Source organism: Plectropomus leopardus, chromosome 17, assembly GCF_008729295.1.
Source record: "Plectropomus leopardus isolate mb chromosome 17, YSFRI_Pleo_2.0, whole genome shotgun sequence".
In the NCBI taxonomy this organism is placed as follows: Eukaryota; Metazoa; Chordata; class Actinopteri; order Perciformes; family Serranidae; genus Plectropomus; species Plectropomus leopardus.
The window spans coordinates 27,168,166-27,190,891 of NC_056479.1; the positions used below are offsets into that span (position 1 = coordinate 27,168,166).

At 43.0% G+C, this 22,726-nt stretch overlaps 1 protein-coding gene across 1 annotated transcript in view; it reads left to right on the forward strand.

The window, feature by feature from the left end:
• Positions 1 to 20,012, forward strand: part of LOC121956614 (glutamate receptor ionotropic, NMDA 2B) — a 128,993-nt gene extending 108,981 nt beyond the window's left edge. Inside the window, exons 10-14 of the mRNA XM_042504929.1 lie at positions 1,345 to 1,574; positions 1,664 to 1,824; positions 2,686 to 2,873; positions 9,060 to 9,298; positions 17,715 to 20,012. Of these exons, the coding sequence (XP_042360863.1) occupies positions 1,345 to 1,574; positions 1,664 to 1,824; positions 2,686 to 2,873; positions 9,060 to 9,298; positions 17,715 to 20,012 (3,116 nt within the window). The remainder of the gene's footprint in view (positions 1 to 1,344; positions 1,575 to 1,663; positions 1,825 to 2,685; positions 2,874 to 9,059; positions 9,299 to 17,714) is intronic.
• Positions 20,013 to 22,726: the final 2,714 nt, after the last annotated feature.

Sequence of the window (22,726 nt, forward strand, 5' to 3'; positions counted from 1 at the left end):
TATCATTTAAATAGCACTTTCTATCATTTACAGGTGTGTCTTTCAACACACCTCCAGTTCTTTCACTCCGGAACGAGACATTTGCATTCATTTCCATATTTCCCAAAATCACGTGTCAGATCTGACAGCAAGGGGCGAGTTTTGCGTTAGATCTCCCCCAGCCAAAAAGATAAGAAAGTGGGAAAAAAAATCAATGTCTTCCCACAACTCTATCTCTGATGTGGCTATATATAGACAATCTTTTTTTTTACATTCCTCTCATCCTTCATCATGTTCTGGAGAAGATGTACTCCTCCCTAAAGCGCTGTTCTCTTCTGTGTGCCTTTTGTTTTATCTGCGTGCAGCGCTGTGGGAGTTTGGTATCATGAAGAGTGCAGATCGAAGTTTGGACTCAGAGGTTTCGGCGCAATAATGTATCAATGGCCTGACTGCAGATTTGTAAAGTCTCTGTCCGATTCATTTAACCAACTTTCCTCGCAAACTTCACAAAGGAGATATTTGGCACCGTGAAGTCAGTTTGTCCGTGAACAAAAGCCCCATACAACAATACACACCCACGTGCGTGCACACACACTCTCTTTCTCTCTCACACACTCACACATACCCACACAAAAACATTATGAACCAACTGCTTATCACAGCATAATGGCTGCAGTGAATCAGGCTGCTGCCAGCTCATGGATGGACAGTTTAACCATTTAAAAAATAAAATATGTTAAGTACATTCAAGTGTGATATATATATATATATATATATTAGACAAAAAGCTGGGAAAATCGCATTTTTTTGCAAAAGAAAGTCATCTCCAAGAGCAAGATTAATTTCATGTTGAGATTTCTGGGGTTTTTTTCCCCCTCTTATCTTCTTATGTCAACTAGAATTATCCAAAAATAATGCTGAAAATAATATTCAGTTTAAGTTATATATAATACTAAAATAATAAAAGATTTGGAGTGGCGGTTACTCTAAAACGTAACAATGCCATGACGGCAACAGAAAAAGTTCACTCACAAGAACATGTCCAGATAAAGCTGACATGCTCATCACTTTCTGGAGGATTTGTTCATTGCAAAATAGTCAAGTCCCTTTGTGTCACTCATTTTGTGCCAAATGTCTGCATATTACCTCATTCAAATATGCGCAAATAGCACAGGAGCACCGAGACGCTGTTTGCTTTGCAGCTGTGTTGCAGTTGCAGGGCGCAATCATTTTATGAATTAGCTCGTCAGTTTCGTTCCACTACACAAAATAAAAGCTCAGCTGGAGTAAAAGACCAAATGTGTGTCATATGCACTGGTTTGGAAACAAGCTGATCATGTATAACCATCGCTGTGTTTCTTTCAGAGCCTCACGGTCCATCCTTCACCATCGGGAAGGCCATCTGGCTGCTCTGGGGTCTGGTCTTTAACAACTCTGTGCCGGTGCAGAACCCCAAAGGCACCACCAGTAAGATCATGGTCTCAGTGTGGGCCTTCTTCGCTGTCATCTTCCTGGCCTCCTACACTGCCAACCTGGCCGCTTTCATGATCCAGGAGGAGTATGTGGACCAGGTGACTGGCCTCTCAGACAAAAAGGTAAGATGGAAAGTTTCTTTCTTCTTTTTTCCATCTGTATTTAATAAAAAGTTGGTGCTTCAACATGCCTGTCTGTCTTCCATGTTTAGTTCCAGAGTCCCAATGACTTCTCGCCTCCGTTTCGGTTTGGCACCGTCCCAAACGGGAGCACAGAGAGAAACATTAGGAACAACTATCCCGAAATGCACGGCTACATGACGAAGTTCCACCAGAGAAACGTCAACGAGGCTCTGCAGAGTCTGAAGGCCGGGTAAGAAACTGCATCATTTTCTTTATTGTTAAAATTAATTTTAAAAAAAAGGGGTTTTCATGTTAAAGGGGACATATTGTGATCATTTTCAGGTTCATACTTGCATTGAGAGCCTCTAGTGGAACATGTTTCCATGCTGTAAACGTCAAAAACACTTTTTCTCCTCATACGGTGCTGACCAGAACGCCTGTGTTCAACCTCTGTTTGAATTTAAATTGTAGGGCTTTTTTTGGTTTGTTTTTTTGATATTTTAGTTCCTTTTTTTTCTTTCCCTTTCTTCCCATCTGTGTTCCTTTTTTTAGCCGCTTCAGAGCTGTTTCTCTTTTCAAACTGGAAAAAGTTTTAAATAAAATATATTTTTTTTAAAACACTTTTTCATATCGGCAGAAATCAACACGTTGGACTATTATGATATTTCATTTGAAAGCCAATATCTGTCGCTTCCCGTGAAGTGCAGATATTATCGTCAATCCGTAATTGTAGTCAAACTAGTAATCGCACAACATGTTGTCGACTACTCCCCAAAACTGCATATTTTAAGTGTAAATTGGTTCAGATCGAGAATCATTGCTAAATGTCCCGTTTGTCTTTCCTGCGTCTCTACATGTAAACATATTGTTGCTGAATAACTCCAATAATACTTCCACTCCCCCTCTTCACTTTTCATCGAGTGAGCCTTTTCACCAGTCTGTGTGCCAGCTCCCGCCTTTGGCAAACCAAGTGGAAGTCTATTACACTTATCAGCAGCTTAGTGCTATTTAGCAGGTTAATTGGATGTTGTAGCTGTGATGTCTGACTCCAAAGTGCTAATTAATTGTAACCTATCTCGCTCTCCCTCTCCCTCTCTCTCTTTTTCATTAGCAAACTAGACGCTTTCATTTACGACGCGGCCGTGCTGAACTACATGGCTGGCAGGGACGAGGGCTGCAAGCTGGTGACCATTGGCAGCGGCTACATCTTCGCCACCACGGGGTACGGCATCGCCATCCAGAAGGAGTCGCTCTGGAAGAGGCACGTGGACCTGGCCATCCTGCAGCTCTTTGGAGACGGTAAGACGGCGTGCTGTTTTCTGTTTTCGCCGCTGTTTTATTCATAGATGATGCACAGTTTCGGTGCTAGTAGAGGCTCTGTCATGCATACAGCTGCGGCGATGTGATGAGTTGTATAAATAATGACTCAAAGATGCAGGAGTTAGTCACTGAGATAACGCAGCACGCTCGGAGGGAAATAACACAAGTTGTTATTGACAGCCTTGAAGCAAACATTAAAGGATAAATCCAGTTTAGTGGTTATAATAGCATTATACTCAACATGCCTCCAATAACTGAGAAGACTTAAAAAGACATTTTAAAGACGAAAGTCTGACCCCGTCTCTCACATCTTCAGGTAATGTGAGTTTTTTTAGTCACACACTGTGAGATTTTGCAAACACCGGGGATCTTGCAGGGTCGCTATTTCATGACAGCTAGTGCTGCATTCAACAACTTCGCCATTTTAATCGCCATTCAAATAGTCTAAAAAACTGAAGTGAACTTGGTGAGATGGACCCTTGGAAGGCTGAGGGGGCGAATGAACAACAATGGTCACTCCAGAGGTCTATATCACCCACAATTCATTGCAAGTATGCATGTGAGAAAGAAAAGCCAGAAAACACGTCCATAGTTAGGGGGCAGTAATACTGTAAGTTAGACTCCGGTTGCACGACAGAAGGAGGAGAAGATGAATAAATTGGTGAATTAAAACAAATCTATGTCATTTAAAAGTCGGCTCACGCGTGTAAAGATCCACTTGTCTATTAGCAGACAGTTGCTTATTGAAAACTATATAATCTATATTTCTGTATTTCCAACAATATCTGTGAATGCATGGGGAAAAATTGCTATTTTGAAAGATATCATGAACAAATTAAGAATAAAAAAGTAATAGTTGTGATAATCATGATGCAGATCACACTCAGAAATGATTAAATCAGAAACTGATGCAGCTGATTGAGTGACTGTGTATCGCATTTATGTGCAGAGGACGCATTCAGCTCACTGAAAGGAGTCTGTAGGTATTTACTTTATTTACTCGTTTGTATTTCTGATGATTTGTAAAAAGCAATACGACACTAAACCTGCAACTGATCGATCCGTGATAGTCTGGCTGAAAGTGAACAAAGGCAGGTGTGTTTCACCAAGTTGGGCTCCGTGCAACGTCAGTTGTTACGTATTACAGAAGGCTGAGGAAAGTGAAGGAGATCTACTAATGAAATGCGGCGTAGATGCCTTTTGAGGTTATTTCCCAGGGTGCTCCTGGTCAAAAACATTAAACCAAGCTCCTCTAAAGGAATCAGACATTTTAACAATTTCTTACACCTCTGCAAAGACACGTAAATGTAGAAACAAGAGGTAAAAGGTGTCCTTTACTGACAGTATTGTTGTCAATTCTGCATCAGTATAATCCTGAAAGGTGAAGTGTATTTACATAAAACCTCTGTTGGTTAGCCGGGCTGTTTTAGTTGGAGGAGACCATGGAGGTTAGACGTAAACCGGTTAGTGATTCAGATTTATGCCGAATCAAAACTCTTGTTCACTCCACAACTCCAACAGTTTCTCCTCCTTTTCAACAGAACAAGAGAACTAGTAGAAACCAGTTTGCCAAACCAGTAGAAATCACCAAAACTAAAGAAATAAGATCCAAACTGTAATAAACATGAATTATCCTTGAAGAGCTAATTCGAGGCGCTTGATTTACCCACCAATATGCTCTGAACAAATCTTGCCTCAGGCTGCGCTGTAGGGACAAATAACAGTGGCTAAGTTTATTTCTCATGTGTAAAATACAACATTTTCAAGAACTCTAAACGCAAAAATAGGCTTCTCAGACTGTAAGATTTTAGGGTTTCATGCACTCAAAACTGTGCAGGGGTGGAAGCACTGGTCAAAGGAGGGGAAATCATAGTTCTTCTAATTAATTTCTGTGTCTGTGACCACAATTTTGGTGTTTAATTGGCTCTGCAAGTCAAACATATGTGTAATTTCCCTCTTATTATACCAAGAACAGACAGAAAAGGTAAGACAGTGCTGCCAGGAATGTAACTCGAGATTTAGCTCCACCGTGGGGGCCCGGTGCTTTATGATCACGCTTGCCTTTTATGGGAGACTGTCCAAGCTCTCCAGGGCTTGTTCTTTTGAAACACTTCATTCCTGTCAGCTCGAGCCGGAGCATTAATGAGTCTCCGAACGAGCGGGGAATGAAATGAAATGTGTTCAAAATGTCCATTCCTGACCCCCCCGTGCAGAACATGCTTTACGGTTTTCAAGAGAAAACTCTTCATCATAAATAAGTCAAAATGTCACAGAGAGCAGCTGCGCGCTCACTTTATCGACTCTAACAGTCTAATTTCACAATGTCCTGTTTTGATATACGGCTCAATGCAGAATGGGGAATGTAATGGAAGTTTGGTGTGTGTGTGTGTGTGTGTGTGTGTGTGTGTGTGTGTGTGTGTGTGTGTGTGTGTGTGTGTGCGTGCGCAAGTTTGCGTGTGAGTTTATTTGGGCACGGTCCAGCGTGTTGTGAGCATCCTGAACCAAGGGCCCTCCGGGGCCCACTATAGTGCGTCCCAGTTAGGGGTGCCAGCATCGCTCCTGGTGTATTTCAACACCGTGTGTGCATGAGTGCGCGGGGTTGTGTGTGTATGTGTGTGTGTGTGTGTGTGTGTGTGTGTGTGTGTGTGTGTGTACATGTGAATGTGGGTCAGGCCTTTAAAAATGAGAGAGCGGATGTGTGTGTGAGTGTGTGCGCATATAAGAGAGATAAAGAGAGCAGTGAAGGCAGTGATACTCAATTTATGGCCCACAGGCCAAATCTAGGCCCCAGCAGGGTGCCGGGTGCCCCCCCCCAACTATATCCTAATTCACAATAAAATTTGTGAATTAGCCCGACAGAGCTCAACCCCTAATGTCCCAAAATCCTTAAAATGTCCTAAAATTTTAAAAATGTCCTACAAAAAAAAAATCCTACAAATGTCCTAGAAACTTCCTAAAATCCTTGAAACTCACAAACACCTGAGTGAATGTCCTACATTTCTAGATAAGTGCTAAAATTCCAGAAAAGTGCTAAAATCCTAAAAAAAAAAGAAAAAAAAAGAAAAAAAAAAAACAGCAGAAAATCATTGAAATATCCGAAAATCGTAGAAACAAAATCCTAGAATAAGCTTAAATCCTAGAAATTTCCTAAAATCCTAGAAAAGCGCTATAATCCAAGAATTGTCCTCAGTTCCTATAAATGTCCCAAAATCCAAGAAAAGTGCTTAAATCCTTGAAACATCCTAAAATCCTAAAACATCCTAAAATCATAGTAATGTCCTAAAATCCTAGAAAAGTGTTTTTATCCTTGACATGTTTTAAAATCCTAGAAATGTCCTCAAATATTAGAATTGTCCTAAAATTCTAGAAACTTGCTTGAAATCATAGAAACATGTTTGGGGCTGTTGCGACTGGCCCCTGGCCCCCTGTCATTTTGCAGAAGTGGCCCCCAACTAAACGAATTGAGCGTCACCGGTGTAGAGATCCTATTAGTGACGCAGGTTTATATTGATCAACAATTCAATAAGAGTGTGTATTTCTGACTTATTGATCATAAGTTTGGTTATCTAGAAAGTTTAACTAGAAAGTGTCGGTTTTTCTGTGTGTGTGAATTTGGGTCGGCTCGCAGTAACACTACCCCCCCCGCGCCACTGCAAAAGCACTCATACAGGAACCAAGCCTCCCTGTCTCGCCACCTCTCAGGATTTCAATGTCACTTTACCACGCCTCGCCATCCACTCCCCTCCTGGTGGCCTAGAAAGCGATGAGACTCACGTGGAGAGCCCAGTGGCCTGGTACGAGGTGCTGGAAGGGAGTCTGGGTAGTCTGACGCAGGCCGAGCAAAAATACATCACAGCTGTCGTGATAAAGAAACAGCATTTTTAAACGGTGGTTTCTGATTGTCTGTTGGACGGAAAGTTTTGGAGTCACTGAGAGAGCAGGTTGAGATCAATGACCTTTTGCCCTTGAAAGCAAAGAAAGACCTGTTGTATCATTTCAGAGCTGCCTGGCATCAACTTTTTATATTTTCATAATCTGCAAACCACCTTTGTTTTTTGTAAATTATTGTTTTGATACTTTGGATATTATGGAAATTGACAAAAGGTAACAACAGTGGAAAGAACAGGGGAAATGGAATAGCTCATTTTTACTCCATGACGCCCGACATATTTTTACATTTGCACTTTGCATAACAGTGATAATAATAATAATAATAATAATAATAATAATAATAAATCTACAGTATATTCTGTATATTCTGCATGTGTCTGCATACTGGACTGTGGCTACCATACTAGTTGGTTTTCCATTACAGATTTGCACAAAACCTTAGTGATATTTTCAACATCCCAGTGTACTGTGTAAAAATACATTCATCAGAAACCAAAACACTATTATGGTCTAATAGTCCACCTGTTTAACTCTTTAAAACTTGGATCCACATCACTTTTCTTGTGCTGCATTCAGATGCCATTCACAAGTATGATTTCTCTCAAAAGCAGAGAGAAAAAGGCAATAAGCAACTTGAAGAGAAAGAAATGTCCTGCAAAATTATTTTTTAAAAATCTAGAGAAAAATTTCAACAACATTATACAAAAATATATTTTAAATGCTTATAATGATATATTGATTTTTTTTTTTTTTAACAGAATTCCTATAATTAAGCATTTTTTCAGGCCATTTCCGTTTTGTTTTGTTTGTTTTTTTGTTTTTTTTCTTTCTTGTTTAATTTTTGTTTTTGTTTTAATTTGTTGTGTTTTGGGTTTCCCCAGCCAAATTGCCAAGTAATTTCCCTGTACTTTTTTCTTGCATATCTGGGGTGGTCATTTCCCTAAGCTGTTAATGTGTGCATTTATCTGCTGAAACAGACTTGGAAAACTGAGCGGAGTGTAGCTGTTATATATTTACTTTTAATTAAAGGTCACTTTTTACAGTGTTGGACTTAACTAGCAGCAGTGTGTAACTGTGATGACCTGGATTTGACTGCAGTCGGGACAATTGTTGCATTCCCCAACCATGTTTGCTTTCCTCTCTTAGCTGTCCAATAAACACCAAAAATGGCTGTTATATTTTTTGCATTTTCCATGATCCAAATTTACCCGTTTCCCTGAAAAAGAAATCGCATCAAAAGCGTAAAGATATTCTGAGTTTTACGAGCAACCCCCCGAGAGGTTTGCCCAAGATTCCCAAGAGCGTCCGAAACTGAATCATTGTGTTGATACGCTCTTTTCATACAAATGCCAGTTTTACTGCGTCAAAACGGCTGCAAAATGGTTGCAGTTCAGTGAGTTTCTCAGTCGACATAAAGTAGTGGCTGCTGCGTGTGTTTGTGTCTGTATTTATGCCTGCGTGCATCTATGTGTGTGTGAGTGTGTGTGCGGAGCCTCTCTTGAGTTTGTATGCCGCGGAGCTTGTCGTTGGCGCTCAGAGGCCAGCCAGTGCTCCGGTGCAAGAGTCGCGCTGACATGCAGCTACAACGGCTGAATGTATGATTAATTAAGCGACGCCTGTCCTGCCACGGTCGGCTTTGATAGAGAACAGCTCGTGATGAAACAGAAGGTGACCCACAAAAGAGACCAGAAGCTCAGGGACCGGCATCAGACGCACGGACACAAACACAAACACACATTCGTGCACAGGCATACACATGCAAACACGTGTTTTCTTTACAATTTGCAGGATTGTTGACACTGGAGCTTTTATGTATTTCAAGGGGGACAGTTTTTTGCAGAAATTAGTACAAAAAAGTGCAATTAACATGTGACCAGTGGCGTGTGTGTGACTCTTTTCCTGTCTGCAATGAAGCCTACTGTGAAAATCAAGGCTGCGTTTCACTTCTAACTCCCCTGACCCCCCTTTTCCACCGCCTGCCCGCCATCTTCCCTCCTCTCTTCTTCCGTTGCATCATCTCTCCATCCCTCGTGCCCTCCAATACCCATCCTGTTGTTACATCATATTCCTCTTCTCTCCTTTATATTTTACATGCCTTCCCACTTTTTTTCACACTGCTTTCTTTATTTCAATTCCCGTACGAATCATAAAAACGCCTCTCCACATGTCATCATCGTGCCCCATCCTCTGCATCATCTCTTCTTCGGTCCATCCGTCCTCGCCTCCGTCCCACTTCCCCTCCCCCTGCTGTGTCGTCACATTCCCTCCACGCAGGTGAGATGGAGGAGCTGGAGTCCCTGTGGCTGACGGGGATCTGCCACCACGAGAAGAACGAAGTGATGTCCAGCCAGCTGGACGTGGACAACATGGCCGGCGTCTTCTACATGCTGGGCGCCGCCATGGCTCTGTCGCTCATCACCTTCATCTGCGAGCACTGGTTCTACTGGCAGCTGCGCTTCTGCTTCATGGGCGTCTGCTCCGGCCAGCCCGGCTTCGTCTTCTCCATCAGCAGGGTAAGACTGAAATGTTGTGGAAATGAAAGTCATAAATGTATCGATCTGTATGATAAAACACACAGTTATGTGTTCGCCACAGGAAATGTGCTTCAGTTTTTCATGGGTTGTATTTTTTAACAAATATTGTGATTGACAGATTCTGATTGGCAGTAGGTTCTGTTAAAGAGCAGCACGCTGGAGCTGATGCGTTTCACACCGTGCTTGTGTCTTCAAGCATCAAATTAGGGATAAACCCAGTCGTATCACACTTGACTACCTGTTTTTTTCTGTGGCTGATATATAAAAAGTGATTTAAATGTTTAAACTAAGACTATGTAACTTTTAAAGAAGAGAGATTACTTTTTGCCTTTCATTAATAAAACATTTATCAGTTATAAAACACACCGTTACCAGTTTAATACACTCATTTAGTCTGATCTGACCAGTAATTTGAATATCATTATCATTATCATTAGCAAACTTTTTTTTTATATGACATACTGAGTCATTTCACTGATTTTATGACCTTTCTCTACTTGTGCTACAGTTAACGCTGACACTGACCAATAGTGTTAAACCGTCTCCATCTCATAGCACAAGATAAATTAAGATTAAAATTATAAGCTTTCGCCATCATTCTTGCTTAAAGGTCCGGTGTTTAAGATTCAGGGGGATTTAGTGGCATCTAGTGGTGAGGATTGCAGATTACAGCCAGCTGAAACTTCTCCTCATTATAATCTGTTCATGTGGGTTTAATTGGGAGCCGAATTATCCGCAGAGATCTCTTTCTCTCCAAAAAAAACAAAACAAAACAGACCAGGTGATTCAAACTGGTAGAAACACTGAATAAAGTCATCTCACATGAAAAATCAGTGTTTAACACATGCTGCTTGGCATGTTGCACACGGGCCACGGTGCAACTGCAGCCCGTTCTTACCCCGAACTCGTCAAATATGTCCGCTCTGTCAGTATTTTCAGTGTATGATCGTTACGCCAAAAGCCACCTTCTGCCACCTTATGAAATTTCAGTATTTAAAAGTGCAGTAGTTAAAAACAATGCTAATTTTAGAGCAATAAAAAGTCTAAAGGCAGCAGGCAGGTAAGTAAACCTTTGAGCCGCGAGCAAATCAGTGCAATTTCTTTCAAAAAATTTGAAAAAAAGGCAATGAGCAACTTTGTCAGAAATGTTCCAAATATTGAAGATAAATTAGTAGATTTACATTTGTTTTTAAGGCAAGAAAAAAATATTGTGGGGAAAAAAAGAAAAGAAAAAAACTATTTAATTACATATTCAAAATTATGTTCCAGAATTATTTTTTTTAAATTATTTTTAATCACCTTTTACCAAGTTTTTTTTTTATTTTATTTTTTTAAATTTTAACTTATTTTCAGGTAATTTTCTTGTACTTTTTTTTCACTCATTTCTTTCAAAATTTTGGGTCATTTTTTAGTTTGTTGCTCATTGCCCTCTTCACATGGTTTTGAAAGAAATGCAGCCAATTTGCTTAGGTTTCAAAGGGTAAACAAAGCATCCACATAGTTTATATTTATCAAGTTTAGTGCAGCGTCACCGACTCCTCATCTGTAAAATGACCTTCATTACCGGTTTATTCATCAGTGTTTCTGTCTGTGATGTCTGCTTTATTCTGTGACTTTTTGGGGATACAAAAATTGCAAATGAGAATGTCACCAACCCAAACTCACGTCCAAACAGACACTGGAGCCCTTTTTTCTTTCGTTTCGATGGTTAGGCCCATCTGACGTCCGTGGGGTAAATATTTACAAAATGTTGAGCCAAAATCAATATTTCACTCAACAAAAATCAGCCACAGAACCGGAGAGGGTAGATTACTGGATCCCAGGAGACCAAAGTCACCCCCGAGGTATTTGATTTGCATTCCAATTGTTTTGACATGGCTCCGGTGTAATTCACTGTGTGTCTCTGAAGGTGAACCGCTGCAGGCGAAACCACGTGGCTAATTTACAGCACAGAGCCACACGCCGCCGCTCCCCCCTCCCCACATTTGATATGCTGCTTGTGCCAAGAAAGCAACACAAAAAAACCTAACATTTTCCCCTCTCTGCTCTAATGTTACGCTCCAGTGCTCAACTTTGATTATTTTGTATGGTGTTAATTTTACGTCTCCTTGTTTATGGTCGTGCGTGCGTGTCGGCGCCTGTTTGTGTGGCGGGAGCATGAAATATCAGTTGCTAAAATGTCAGTTGACTTCTCATTTCCAACGACAGGCTGCTTGGTGTTGTTTTTGATTATGACATCATTATAATTTGTTTTGGGGGGGGCTGGATCCGAAAGTAATTACGCTTTGTATAACATGCAGTGATTGCTCTCATTTACAGAAATTACCTCTGTCTTTGCCACAATGTGACAACGTAAATGAACGCCGAGTGTCCGCAAATATGGCCAGATGATTCAGTATGTTAAAATATTCAGGGGAAATGTTCATCCAGAGCGCTCATTTGCATATGTAGCACAGACATGGGCCAAACAACAACAGTGGAAATTATTATCTTTTCCACAATCCGCAGCTTCACATGGTCTCATTTACTCGAGTGTTTTTCTCTCCCGCCTTTTTCTCCCTTTTCTTTTCTCGTCCTCCTCCTCCTCGCTCTGCCACTCAGATTGATTCCGCGTTTTTTTAATTTCACAGCATAATCCAATAAACTTTATTGTTATTGCCGCAATTAACATTTAAGCCCGGCAGTGTAAAAAATGAGACATCTGTCACGGTTGGCGTGAGTCACGTGGGTTTTCGGTCATGGCGTCACGGTCTGTTAGCGTTCCCTCCCGGCTTTGTGAGCAGCGGCGGCTTCTCCCCTGGCTACCTGCTCCTCCAGGTCCCACCTGCAACACTGAAACAAATTAATTATATCGATTTAAAAAGTCTCTAATGACTTTAGAACAGTAAATGTATTAGAGCTTTAATCACTCCTCTTTTCACAGCCCTCACATCACATCACGGCTGGCTTCATTTGCATTTAGCGCCATATACTTACACCACACGCAGGCAGTATGACATTATGAGCCGCAGCATGTACAATAGGCTCTCTATATGCAATCATACATAGGGGGGCAGCTAGTCATTTGTTGATTTCCTGCCTTTCTGTACCGGTGTAATCACTTATAGATTTTGCCGTGATCCCCCCGTGGATTGAGAATTCTTAGGAGCCCTCAGGCCACAGTTATTGCTATTCACACATCCTGCCCAAATAATCAGCTACTGTAGCGCCGGGCCGGCAGCAATCTGCCAACTGTTACATTATGTGGGCATGTGGAGTAGACGAAATCTGCTGTTGAATACGAAGCAGCAATCACTTTGTCAGATGTCCAAGATTTGATGCACCACAGTATTAACTTCTTGTTCCCAGTCGTGGCCGTTGCTGATTTGTGTGCGCCAAAAAGAGAAAAAGCCTAAAAACCACACAAAAATTCATCCTCAGCTCGCTCTCAAACACCATCTATAAAGATCAAATAACACATTTTCAGCCCAGCTCGTCACATGGCGTCTACTTATGATGTTTTAGGTATCCCTCTGTGTTGGCTGTTTACGCTCCTGGATGCTGTTACCGTGACGTCCGCAAAGGCACATGGCGGCGTTGCCAGATTGGAAATGTTAAACTATCGTACAAGAGATTCAAAATTATAGTAATTTAAGAAAAATTATCATACGGCGGTCACAATCACGTCGTGCAAAATTGTCCGACAGATAATTAATTAGATAATTATTGTACATCTGGGAACACTGGCACATGGTGTGGTGAAGCAGCATGGTGCTTATACAGACTGTCGCCGTGGTTGGGATCAGGCAACAAAAGTCACGGACGGTTAGGTTTAGGCAAAGAGGCACGTGGTAAGGAGTAGAAAGAAAAACTTAACAAGAGATGGCCCAAAAAGTAGCAAGAATAAGTAACTAGTTACTAGAAAATTACCAGAAAATATAAAATAATAATAATAAAAAATATATAATTAATATGAAAATGAGCTGAGATTAATTATAATTACTCTGTCTTGTTTTTTAAATAATGTGTAATAATAATTAATCTCAGCTCATTTTCATATAGTTTTCTTGTCACTTTGTACAACTTTTTTTGTTTTTATTTTGCAGTTTGCGGGACATTTCTCACCACGTTGCTCTTCATGTTTTGCCATATTTTTGAAACATTCAAACCATTTTTTCAGGTTTCAGAGGTTAAAATGATCGTAACAGGCTTTCAAATGTAACAGAAGTAAAGTGATGTCAATCTCTTAAAAAATATATATATTCTTGTATTTGTTGTCTGTTTTATTAACCTCTGAAAGAGTGACCCAAACAGCTGATCTGTGGCATAATACAGTGCACGGCGCAATTGTGCTTAGGTATAGAAAAAGCAAATTTTTATGGCTGAGAAAAAAATGTAGTGGCAAGTGAAAAGGCTCTCTAATGGTGAGGCAAAGTGTGATAAACACACAATGTCAATACAGCGGCCACTTAAACTCATATTGATTTTTTAGGTGGCTAGAATACATTTTGTTACTGACTCCGTTCACAGCGGTGCAGTACTCTGTCACTCGTCATGTAATACACACCGACTCTGGATAAGAACCTCATAAAACCCCCCACTTCGAAAAAAATCTGAGCTATCCCTTTAAGGCGGATGCTTCTGGAAAGCCCAAAATGGGACGTTGTCATGGACGTCATGGGAGGGAAGACATGACAGATTTGGCAGCAGGTGGGGTGTAATCAAGACAATAAAAGAAGAAAAACAAAAGATATGAAGTGATGGCAAATTATATAAACAGGCAGATGGAAAAAAGAAACACAGATGAGACAGAAAAGGACCAGATAAACATTGAAAGATGGTTCTTAGTGGTGAAAATATATCCTGAAATATCACGCAGGCGGGCGTATACATTTGTCCTCCACTTCAAGAGTCCCAAACTCAAATATGAGTCCTTTTGTATTTATGTTAAACCTCTCTTGGTTGTAGCCATTGTCAGGCTTTACATACTCGACTGTTAACAGACTGTGAAATTGAAAGAAGTAATAACATTATCTATTAAACCGGAATGAGGGTTGGAGGCCTTTTTGCTGCAGTGCAGGGACTGTCCATGTAGCTAATTAACTAGCAGAAACGAGCGACGAGGGAGAGGAGAGCTGAGGGTCAACGAGTGGATAAATGCAGGAGGGTAGGAAGAGTCATGGCTTAACAGCAGAGAAGATTTGACAACCAGCTGACCCTGTGACCTCTCATCGTGACCTCTGTGGTGGCCAGCAGCACGGAGGTCAGCTGATCTGTTTTCTTTACGATGGCCAAAGCATCCCTTTATGTCCGTGATACTCAACTTTAAGCTCGCAGGCCAAATCTTGCCCCCCCTGAGGTGTCAGGTGGCCTCTCAACCGTTTTCTAATTCACAATAAAAGTAAAGTGATGCACACTGGGAATTGTTTTTGTACTTTTAGTACACATAAAGAGCCAGAAAACAGCATCAAAATAGAGCTTTATAAAAAAAAAATGCCAGTGGAGGATCTCCTGCACTCCTGACAGAGGTCCTAGTTAATCTCAAAATGTCCCAAAATCCTGGAAATGTCCTGAAATCCTAGAAAAATCCTAAAATCTGTAAAACCTCCAAAAATCCTAGAAACATTCTAAAATCATAAAAAACATCCTAAAATCCAAGAAATGTCCTGAAATCGTAGAAACATCCTAAAATCGTAGAAATGCCCTAAAATCTATGAAACATCCTAAAATCCTAGAAATGTCCTAAATCCTAAAAACAAAATGAAATTCTAGAAATGTGTTAAAATTGTACAAATGTTCTAAAATCCTAAAAACATCTTAAAATCCTAGAAATGTCCTTAAATCCTAGAAGTATCTTGAATTCGTAGAAATGTTGTAAAATGTCCTAAAATCCTGGAAACGTCCTAAAAACCTACATATGTCCCTTGGCCTGCTGTCATTTGGCTAAAGTGGCCCCTAAGCAAAGCAAGTCGAGTGTCCCAGCTTTATGTCCATAGTCATCTACAAATGTCCTGGAAAAACTGAGCAGAATCATTGTTTGGAATTGATCCGATCCGTTACCGTCCCCATCTGTCATGCCTGGTTTGCTCTCCTCCGAACATCCATTTTTATCTGAGTATTGTATCGTACATCACTGAATGCAAATGGAGCAGTTTATCTTTCTGTCACTGTAGCGCTCAGCCGGCGTCCCCTTGGTTTGGCCTTTCTTCCCGGATGGGGATTGTGTTGGGGCGTTGAGCGCTAGTGGAACTGAGGTGTTTAATAACTGCCGGAGGATATTGTTCAGCTGAATTCTAATCACATTGATTAAAGGTATTGACCAGCGGGACCCAGGGGTTTTTACAGCCCCTTTGCCTTTATCAATCATCCACCATGCAGCTACACTGTCCTCCCTGTGGCGTCACGCTGTGTGCTCTCTCCTGCTGTCTCACACCAGCTAATATTCTGCATGTTAAAGGTCCCATGTTAGGCTCATTTTTGGGTTTTTACTTTGATTTGGGGTCTCTACTATAACATGTTCATATATTTTAATGTTCAAAAAACATTAGGTTTTTCTCATTAAGTCAGCCTGAATATACCTGTATTCACTTTCTGTTTAAAACGCTCCATTTTTGCACCTGTCTCTTTAAGCCCCCCTTTCCAAAAAAGCCTGCTTTAATTGGTCAGTGTTTCTGGGTCTGCACCGTAATCACAGCAGGGGCATGACCGCAGCAGTTTGTATCTTTAAATTGTGTATTTGTGATGTCCTAACCTTTTGTCTAAAGGCACAATTTTTGGATCTGTGGTTTCAGAATTTTGATACTTTCTCATGGAAATGTGATTTTTTTTTTTAAATTGGACCTTAAATATCTATTAATCATGTGCAATATCTGTTTTTACTGATTATTAACTCCACCAAGTTATGGTTTCGCAGGATTGTGGAAAAAATGCTGGCCTTATTTTAATAAAACCTGGTAAAAAGAGTGTAGCATGAGCCATGGAAGAATGCATTCAATTTTGGAGCAGATACGAATCACAGAGCAGATACACAATTCACTTTTGTTGAACTTGTGAGATAGGACATTTGGCTTTGGTGGAGATCTTTAAGTGCCCCTCTAGTTAAGCCCCGTTCCCTGTTTTGTCTGAAGTGGGAAAGATTATTGCTTTTGTTCCTGCACAGGTTTTAGGTATTCATGGGCTCCAGCTCTGATTGGCAGTGATGGAAACCCTGACACATGGATGGACATGCTAATTGACTCCTTTTTCCGTCACGGCCGTCAATAACTTCAGCAACAATTTGTCATCTCAGCCACAAATTCTGTCCATCTCCATTTAAGCTTTTATCAAGCCTAAAAGATCAGGCCTGACTCTACATAAACCCACAGTTTCTGTCCAAAGCTGGCCCGAGCCTGCACCACAGCAAACTGAAATTTATTTTAGATTTTTATATATATATATATATATATTTGTTGCAAGCTAAAGATTAAAGTGTTTTGCCGCGCCACTTCACCTTCTTCTCCTCCTGCTGTTATTTCAATAACAACAGGTTTGGCAGAATAGGCTGTTCCCCTCAGTGCGTCTCTGTCTTTAAGTTTGTATGGCATCAGCATCCATGCAGATATAGGACATAGATGATAATCATCACTCTGCATGTCACGTACATCTCTCCCACTGCTGCGGATGCGGAAGAAAAGGCCTTGCAGTCACTTTCTCTCTCTTTCACCTCTTTTTCAATCATGGTTACCCCCACTTTTTCTCTCTTTTCCACTTGGTTTAGTCCAATACAACTCCTGCAGTTTAGCTTATGCATGAGAACTGCTAGTTTCGTTTAAAAAAAAAAACTCTGGTAAAATGGTGAGAAGTAGACTGGATTCAAGCCCGCGGTGATATTGAGAAATTGTAGCCGGGCCCGAGCTCGACGATTTGTGTCAGGTTGGACCCAATTGGGCTTAAACAAAGAATCAAAGCTCTAGTCTCCATCTAAGCAACACTCGAACATTGTTCTAATTTAAATGGCACTGAATTTGAGAGAGACCAAAAAAGAAACAGATATAAAAAAAAAAAGAAGTAAACATTGCAACATTTTCACTGGACTCCATACTGCTTTCTTCTGCTTAAGCAACAGAAAGGCATACTTGTCTATTGGCAGTTAAGAACCAATGGCAGTCAAGAGCCAATTTCTCTTTTTTTATCTTTTAAAAAAACCTGCATATTTGAATAAACTTGGGTGGAAAAAGAGTGTTATATACTGTATTTATTGAGTATGGTATTAACAGAGTCAGCAGAAAGAGCTGTAGTCACTTCACTTCACCTAGGTTGTAAAAAGTTGGGCAGTCAGGGTGCAATGCAGCCGCAGATTCATGTTTCTGTCCATTTAAAATTCATCAATGTCTAATGACGGTTGTTCATTCTCTAACGCCTGTATTTTTCCCCACAGGGCATCTACAGCTGTATCCACGGGGTGCAGATCGAGGAGAAGAGCAGCTCCGCATTGAACTCTCCATCGGCCACCATGAACAACACCCACTCCAACATCATGCGCCTCTTACGCACCGCCAAAAACATGGCCTCCCTGTCAGGGGTGAACGGCTCCCCACACAGTGCTCTGGACTTCATCCGCCGCGAATCCTCCGTTTACGATATCTCCGAACACCGGCGCAGCTTGGCGGGCCACTCGGACTGCAAACCGCCGTACCTGCCTGAAGACAACATGTTCAGCGACTACATCAGTGAGGTGGAGAGGACGTTTGGGAACCTCCACCTGAAGGACAGTAACCTGTACCAGGACCACTACCTGCACCACCACGGCTCCACGCTCGGGCTCAGCGGACCTCCTGCAAACAGGCCTCACAGTTTGGGCAGCGCAAGTTCTCTGGAGGGCGGCATGTTCGACTGTGACAGCCTGGGCGGAGGCGTGGCCCCGATCTTCACCACGCAGCCGTGCGCAGCTCTGACACACAGGAACATGAGCAAGTTCGACCTCCTGTCTGGACAGACGCCTCCGTCAGGACAGAGCTTCAAGGGAGGCCTGCCGGACCTGTACGGGAAGTTCTCCTTCAAGGGAGGCGCCTCAAGTTCAACGTACATCCCTGGGCACGGCTACTGTGGAGGAAGAGGAGACGACGACGGGAATATACGCTCTGATGTGTCGGACATTTCCACGCACACAGTGACTTACGGAAACCTTGAGGGTAATGCCAAGAAACGCAAACAATACCGCGATAGCCTGAAAAAGAGGCCGGCCTCTGCCAAGTCCAGACGGGAGCTGGACGAGATCGAGCTGGGCTACAGGAGGAAACCCTACCACATCAGCCACCACCACTACCACGGCCACCGCTCCTCCTCCCCGCCGCTTTTGCCCTCCGAACGCAAGAGAGGAGGTGGAGGAGGAGGAGGAGGAAACAATGACGGGAACTCCTATCTCTTCAGAGAAAAGGAGAGCGTTAGGGATTTTTATTTGGACCAGTTCCGGCCCAAAGAGGGCGTCCCTCAGTGGGAGCACGTGGACCTAACAGAGGGCCCCGGGAGCAGAGACGGAGGCGTGGGGACCTGCACCAGCCTGGTTCCAGTGGACGACTTTCTGAAGAGCAAACCCAAAAAGTCTGATTCAAAGAGCGGGGGAGGATCAGGGCTGGCAGGGGGAGAGTGGGAGTGCAGGAACTGTCGGGCCAGTGGGGGAGGAGTGGGCAAGCAGATGTCCATACACGGAGGAGGGGGCGGCGGTGGGTACGGTGGTGGCATGAGCTGCGGGTCCTCGGGAGGCGGGAACAGCCGCCCCAGCTCTGCGACCTGCATGCGCTGCGAGGGCTGTAAAAAGACAGGGAACCTCTACGATATCAGCGAGGACAACAACCACCTCTTGGAACAGATGGGGGGAGGGGGAGGTGGAGGAGGAGGAGGAGGAGGTATGGGCGCAGGCCCTCCGTCTCAATCTCAGGGCCAGCAGAGGAGGAAGGGTGGATTCGGCAAACCGCTGAGGCGGCAGCACTCGTATGACGCATTTGTCGACCTTCAAAAAGAGGAGTCAGGTGGGATGGGGAGTTTGATGGGCGGCCTGGGAGGTGGCGGAGGGATGGGTGGTGCCGGTATGGGAGGGATGCTGCCTCCACCCAGGAGCGTTAGCTTGAAGGAAAAGGAACGCTACATGGAGGGCACCAGCCCCTTCGCACACATATTTGAGCGTCATGGTGGCTCGGAGCGAGAAAGGGAAAGAGACAGGGACCCGTTGTTTTACGGAGGCGAAGGCCGGAAAAGACCCGGCTCGCCATTCGGCCTGTTCCGAGGCGGTGACGGCCTCCACCGCCGCTCCATCGGAGAGAGAGACATGAGAGACAGGGACAGGTCTTTGATGGAAGGCGGCGGGGGAGGGTTCTCTTTATCCAAATCTCTTTACCCCGACAGGGTAAACCAAAACCCCTTTATACCCACCTTTGGCGATGACCAGTGTCTGATGCACGGCGCCAAACAATATTACATGAAAAAGCAACAGCAGCAGCAACAAGTTGCCAAAAACAGCCGAAGTGACTTCAGGAGCCAGATGAGCACGACGTCATATCTGCCGGCGTCCGCCACAGCCGGGGTGATGTCCAACGTGACGCCCCGGTTCCCGAAAGAGCTCAGCCTGGGTGGGATGAACCACCACGGCTCCATGCTGGGGGTCGGCCCCCCGCGTCCCTTCAACGGAAGCAATGGCCATGTGTATGAGAAACTCTCCAGCATTGAGTCTGACGTGTGAGAGCAAAAACGGGGAGGAGGAGATGGCGAGGGAGGAGGAGGAGGTGAGGATTAGAGGCGTGTAGTGTTAGGAGATCAGGGATGATTTTAAAGACACTGTCCACACTCTGCAGCCCATATTGGGACAGCACGATAAGAGAGGAGAGACTGTGAAATGAAATTTTGCAAAAAAAACTAATCTGGGTTAAAAAAAAAAATCAGGACTCCCTGAGGAGGTGTGGGATGTTACCCCTCGCTCAGAAACGGCCAAAGCTACTCTACTTTTATGTCCAAACACAGTCAATCAGCATTCCCCCTCGACACGCGCTCAACTCCGAGTCCATCATTTCATCCACCAGTGAGGCAGAAGTCAATGTACTCGGTTATTATCGCAAATAGGCGACACCTCATCTTCGTTTGATATTGGACGTGTGAGCCTGGTGCGATGTGACGGCTGTCGGAGAGCTCCCGCTGAGCGCTTCTGAGGAAAAAAAGACTACGAGAGCGAACTGCCCATCTGCCCCTGTGTCACCGCAGAAACAGAGACATTGTCACGTTTACCAGAGCCGCGACACAGGACATGACTAGTGCTTCAGCCCGGCCTGTCCATCTCTCCGTCACACTCTTCTCCCCTCTTCCTCTCAGCCCCTCCTCCTCCTCATCCCCGACGCCAAAAGAGCTGATCTTGTTTGCTATGAGAAATACAATCATGAATGATAATAAGATATTCTTATAGAAAAAACAGGGTATAAGAACAACAATAATATTGATAACATTGTGAATAACAAAGATGTTAGTGCTGATTATGATAACACTGCTTATGATATCACTAAGTTCTTCTTGTTTTATGTTCTGTTGGTATAATATCTCACTACTGTTTTAGTATCTGTAGTTGTTTCCTGTGTGCCGCGGGTGGCAGCAGGAAGGTTGTTCTACATTCAACCAACAAGCCAGAAAGACTGAACTTTTCTTTTCTGTTTTCTGTAGAATATTTTACTCCATGCTCATTCGTTTATTTGCTCCTTGTGGTTAAAAACAGGATCTGGAAGACACGTTTCGAGCAGACAGATCCTTATTTGATGTTTAAGTGCACACACACACACACACACACATACACACACACACTTAAACACATGCAGATTTTTGTCGGTCTGAACTTGTGTTACTGTGAACGACGTGTTTCGTCCGAAGCTGAAGATACTGAGAGGAAGGACGTGCCTTAATGGTCTCCAGTGGATGTGTCCTCCGGTTCACACTCGACGTTTCTCTTCATGAGCCAAAACTGCAGTGAAAATTTTACAGCATGTTTGAGACACCGCGGCCGATGGTTTCAATACAAGATTGGATGTTTTATAACAGTGATACTCAACTTATGGCTCACGGGCCAAATCTGGCCCTGGGAATAGTGCTCAGTGGCCACTTAACCATTTTCTAATTCGCAAATTTTAAGTGTACATAAGGTGCCAAAGTGCATAAAACAACATCAAAATAGAGCTTGTTTACCAAAAAAAGTGTCAGTGGAGGCTTCCCCGCAGCCCTGACAGAGGTCCTCACTAAGTCCCTGATGTCCTAAAATCCTAGAAATGTGATGAAATTCTAGAAATTTCCTTAAATCACAGATATGTCCTAAAATCCCTGAAAAATGTTAAAATCCTAGAAATGTCTTACAACCATCATAGAATCCCAGAAACTCCCTGAAATCCTAAAAACGTCCTAAAGTCCTAAAAACGGCCTTAAATCCTACAAATGTCTTAAAATCCTGGAAACATGCTAAAACCCTCAAAATGTCCCAAAATTTGAGAATCATCCTAAAATCATAGAAAAATCCTAAAATCTTAGAAACAACCTAAAATCCTAGAATTGTCCTAAAACCCCAGAAACATGTTTAGGGCTGCTGCAACTGGCCCCTGGCTTCCTGATGCTTTGTAAAAGTGGCCCCTAAGCAAAGCAAGTTGAGTATCCCTGTTTTATAACTTTGAAAAAAAGTTTTTCATACGTCGAGTTCGGGCAGATGTATTCACGACGCGTCTCACTCCACAACGCGGCAGCCTTTAGACCACCTCTTTTATTCAGGTTACACGACAACAGTCACCAGGCACTTATTTTTTCCCTGGCCTCTTGCCGGTATCTCGTCGAAGGCTTTTCACTCGGAGAGGCGCACACAGAAAGCTTTGTTTGTACATTGTGTGTGATTAATGTATGCACTGTTGTTTATGTCGGCGAAAAAAAAATGCGTAGGAGACGTGTGGTCGCCCCGTGACAATGATGCCGATTAACGCTTGAGCCGAGGAGGATGTCTATTCGAGCGAGGCCTCTTTGAACACTGACGGAGGCGTCCGAAAAGCGGCCAGTTTGCGGCTTTTTACCGATGTAGATACTTTTTAGCTGGAGAGGCCTCATTTATTGCACAGGACCTTTTACTCAGTGTAGGTTCAGGCACTCAGTAGACATGCCTTATCATCCCATCACCCCCCCACCCCCACCCCCTCCACCTAGAGCTGTCTGATGACTCATCATATTACTGTACAGAATAAAGAAGCCTCTATTTAAAGGTTTGATCTTCGATTAGCTGGCGGTGTGAGAAGTTCAAGGGCTGCGGGAGATTGTGCAGGAGTGCTGGCCTGAGATTGGAGCTGCTGGAGTGTGTAGAGTGATCTTTGTCATTGCGGACTTCTATCTTATACCCTAATCTAAATGTAATAGGTTGTGTGTGTGTGTGTGGAGGGAAGCAGTTTT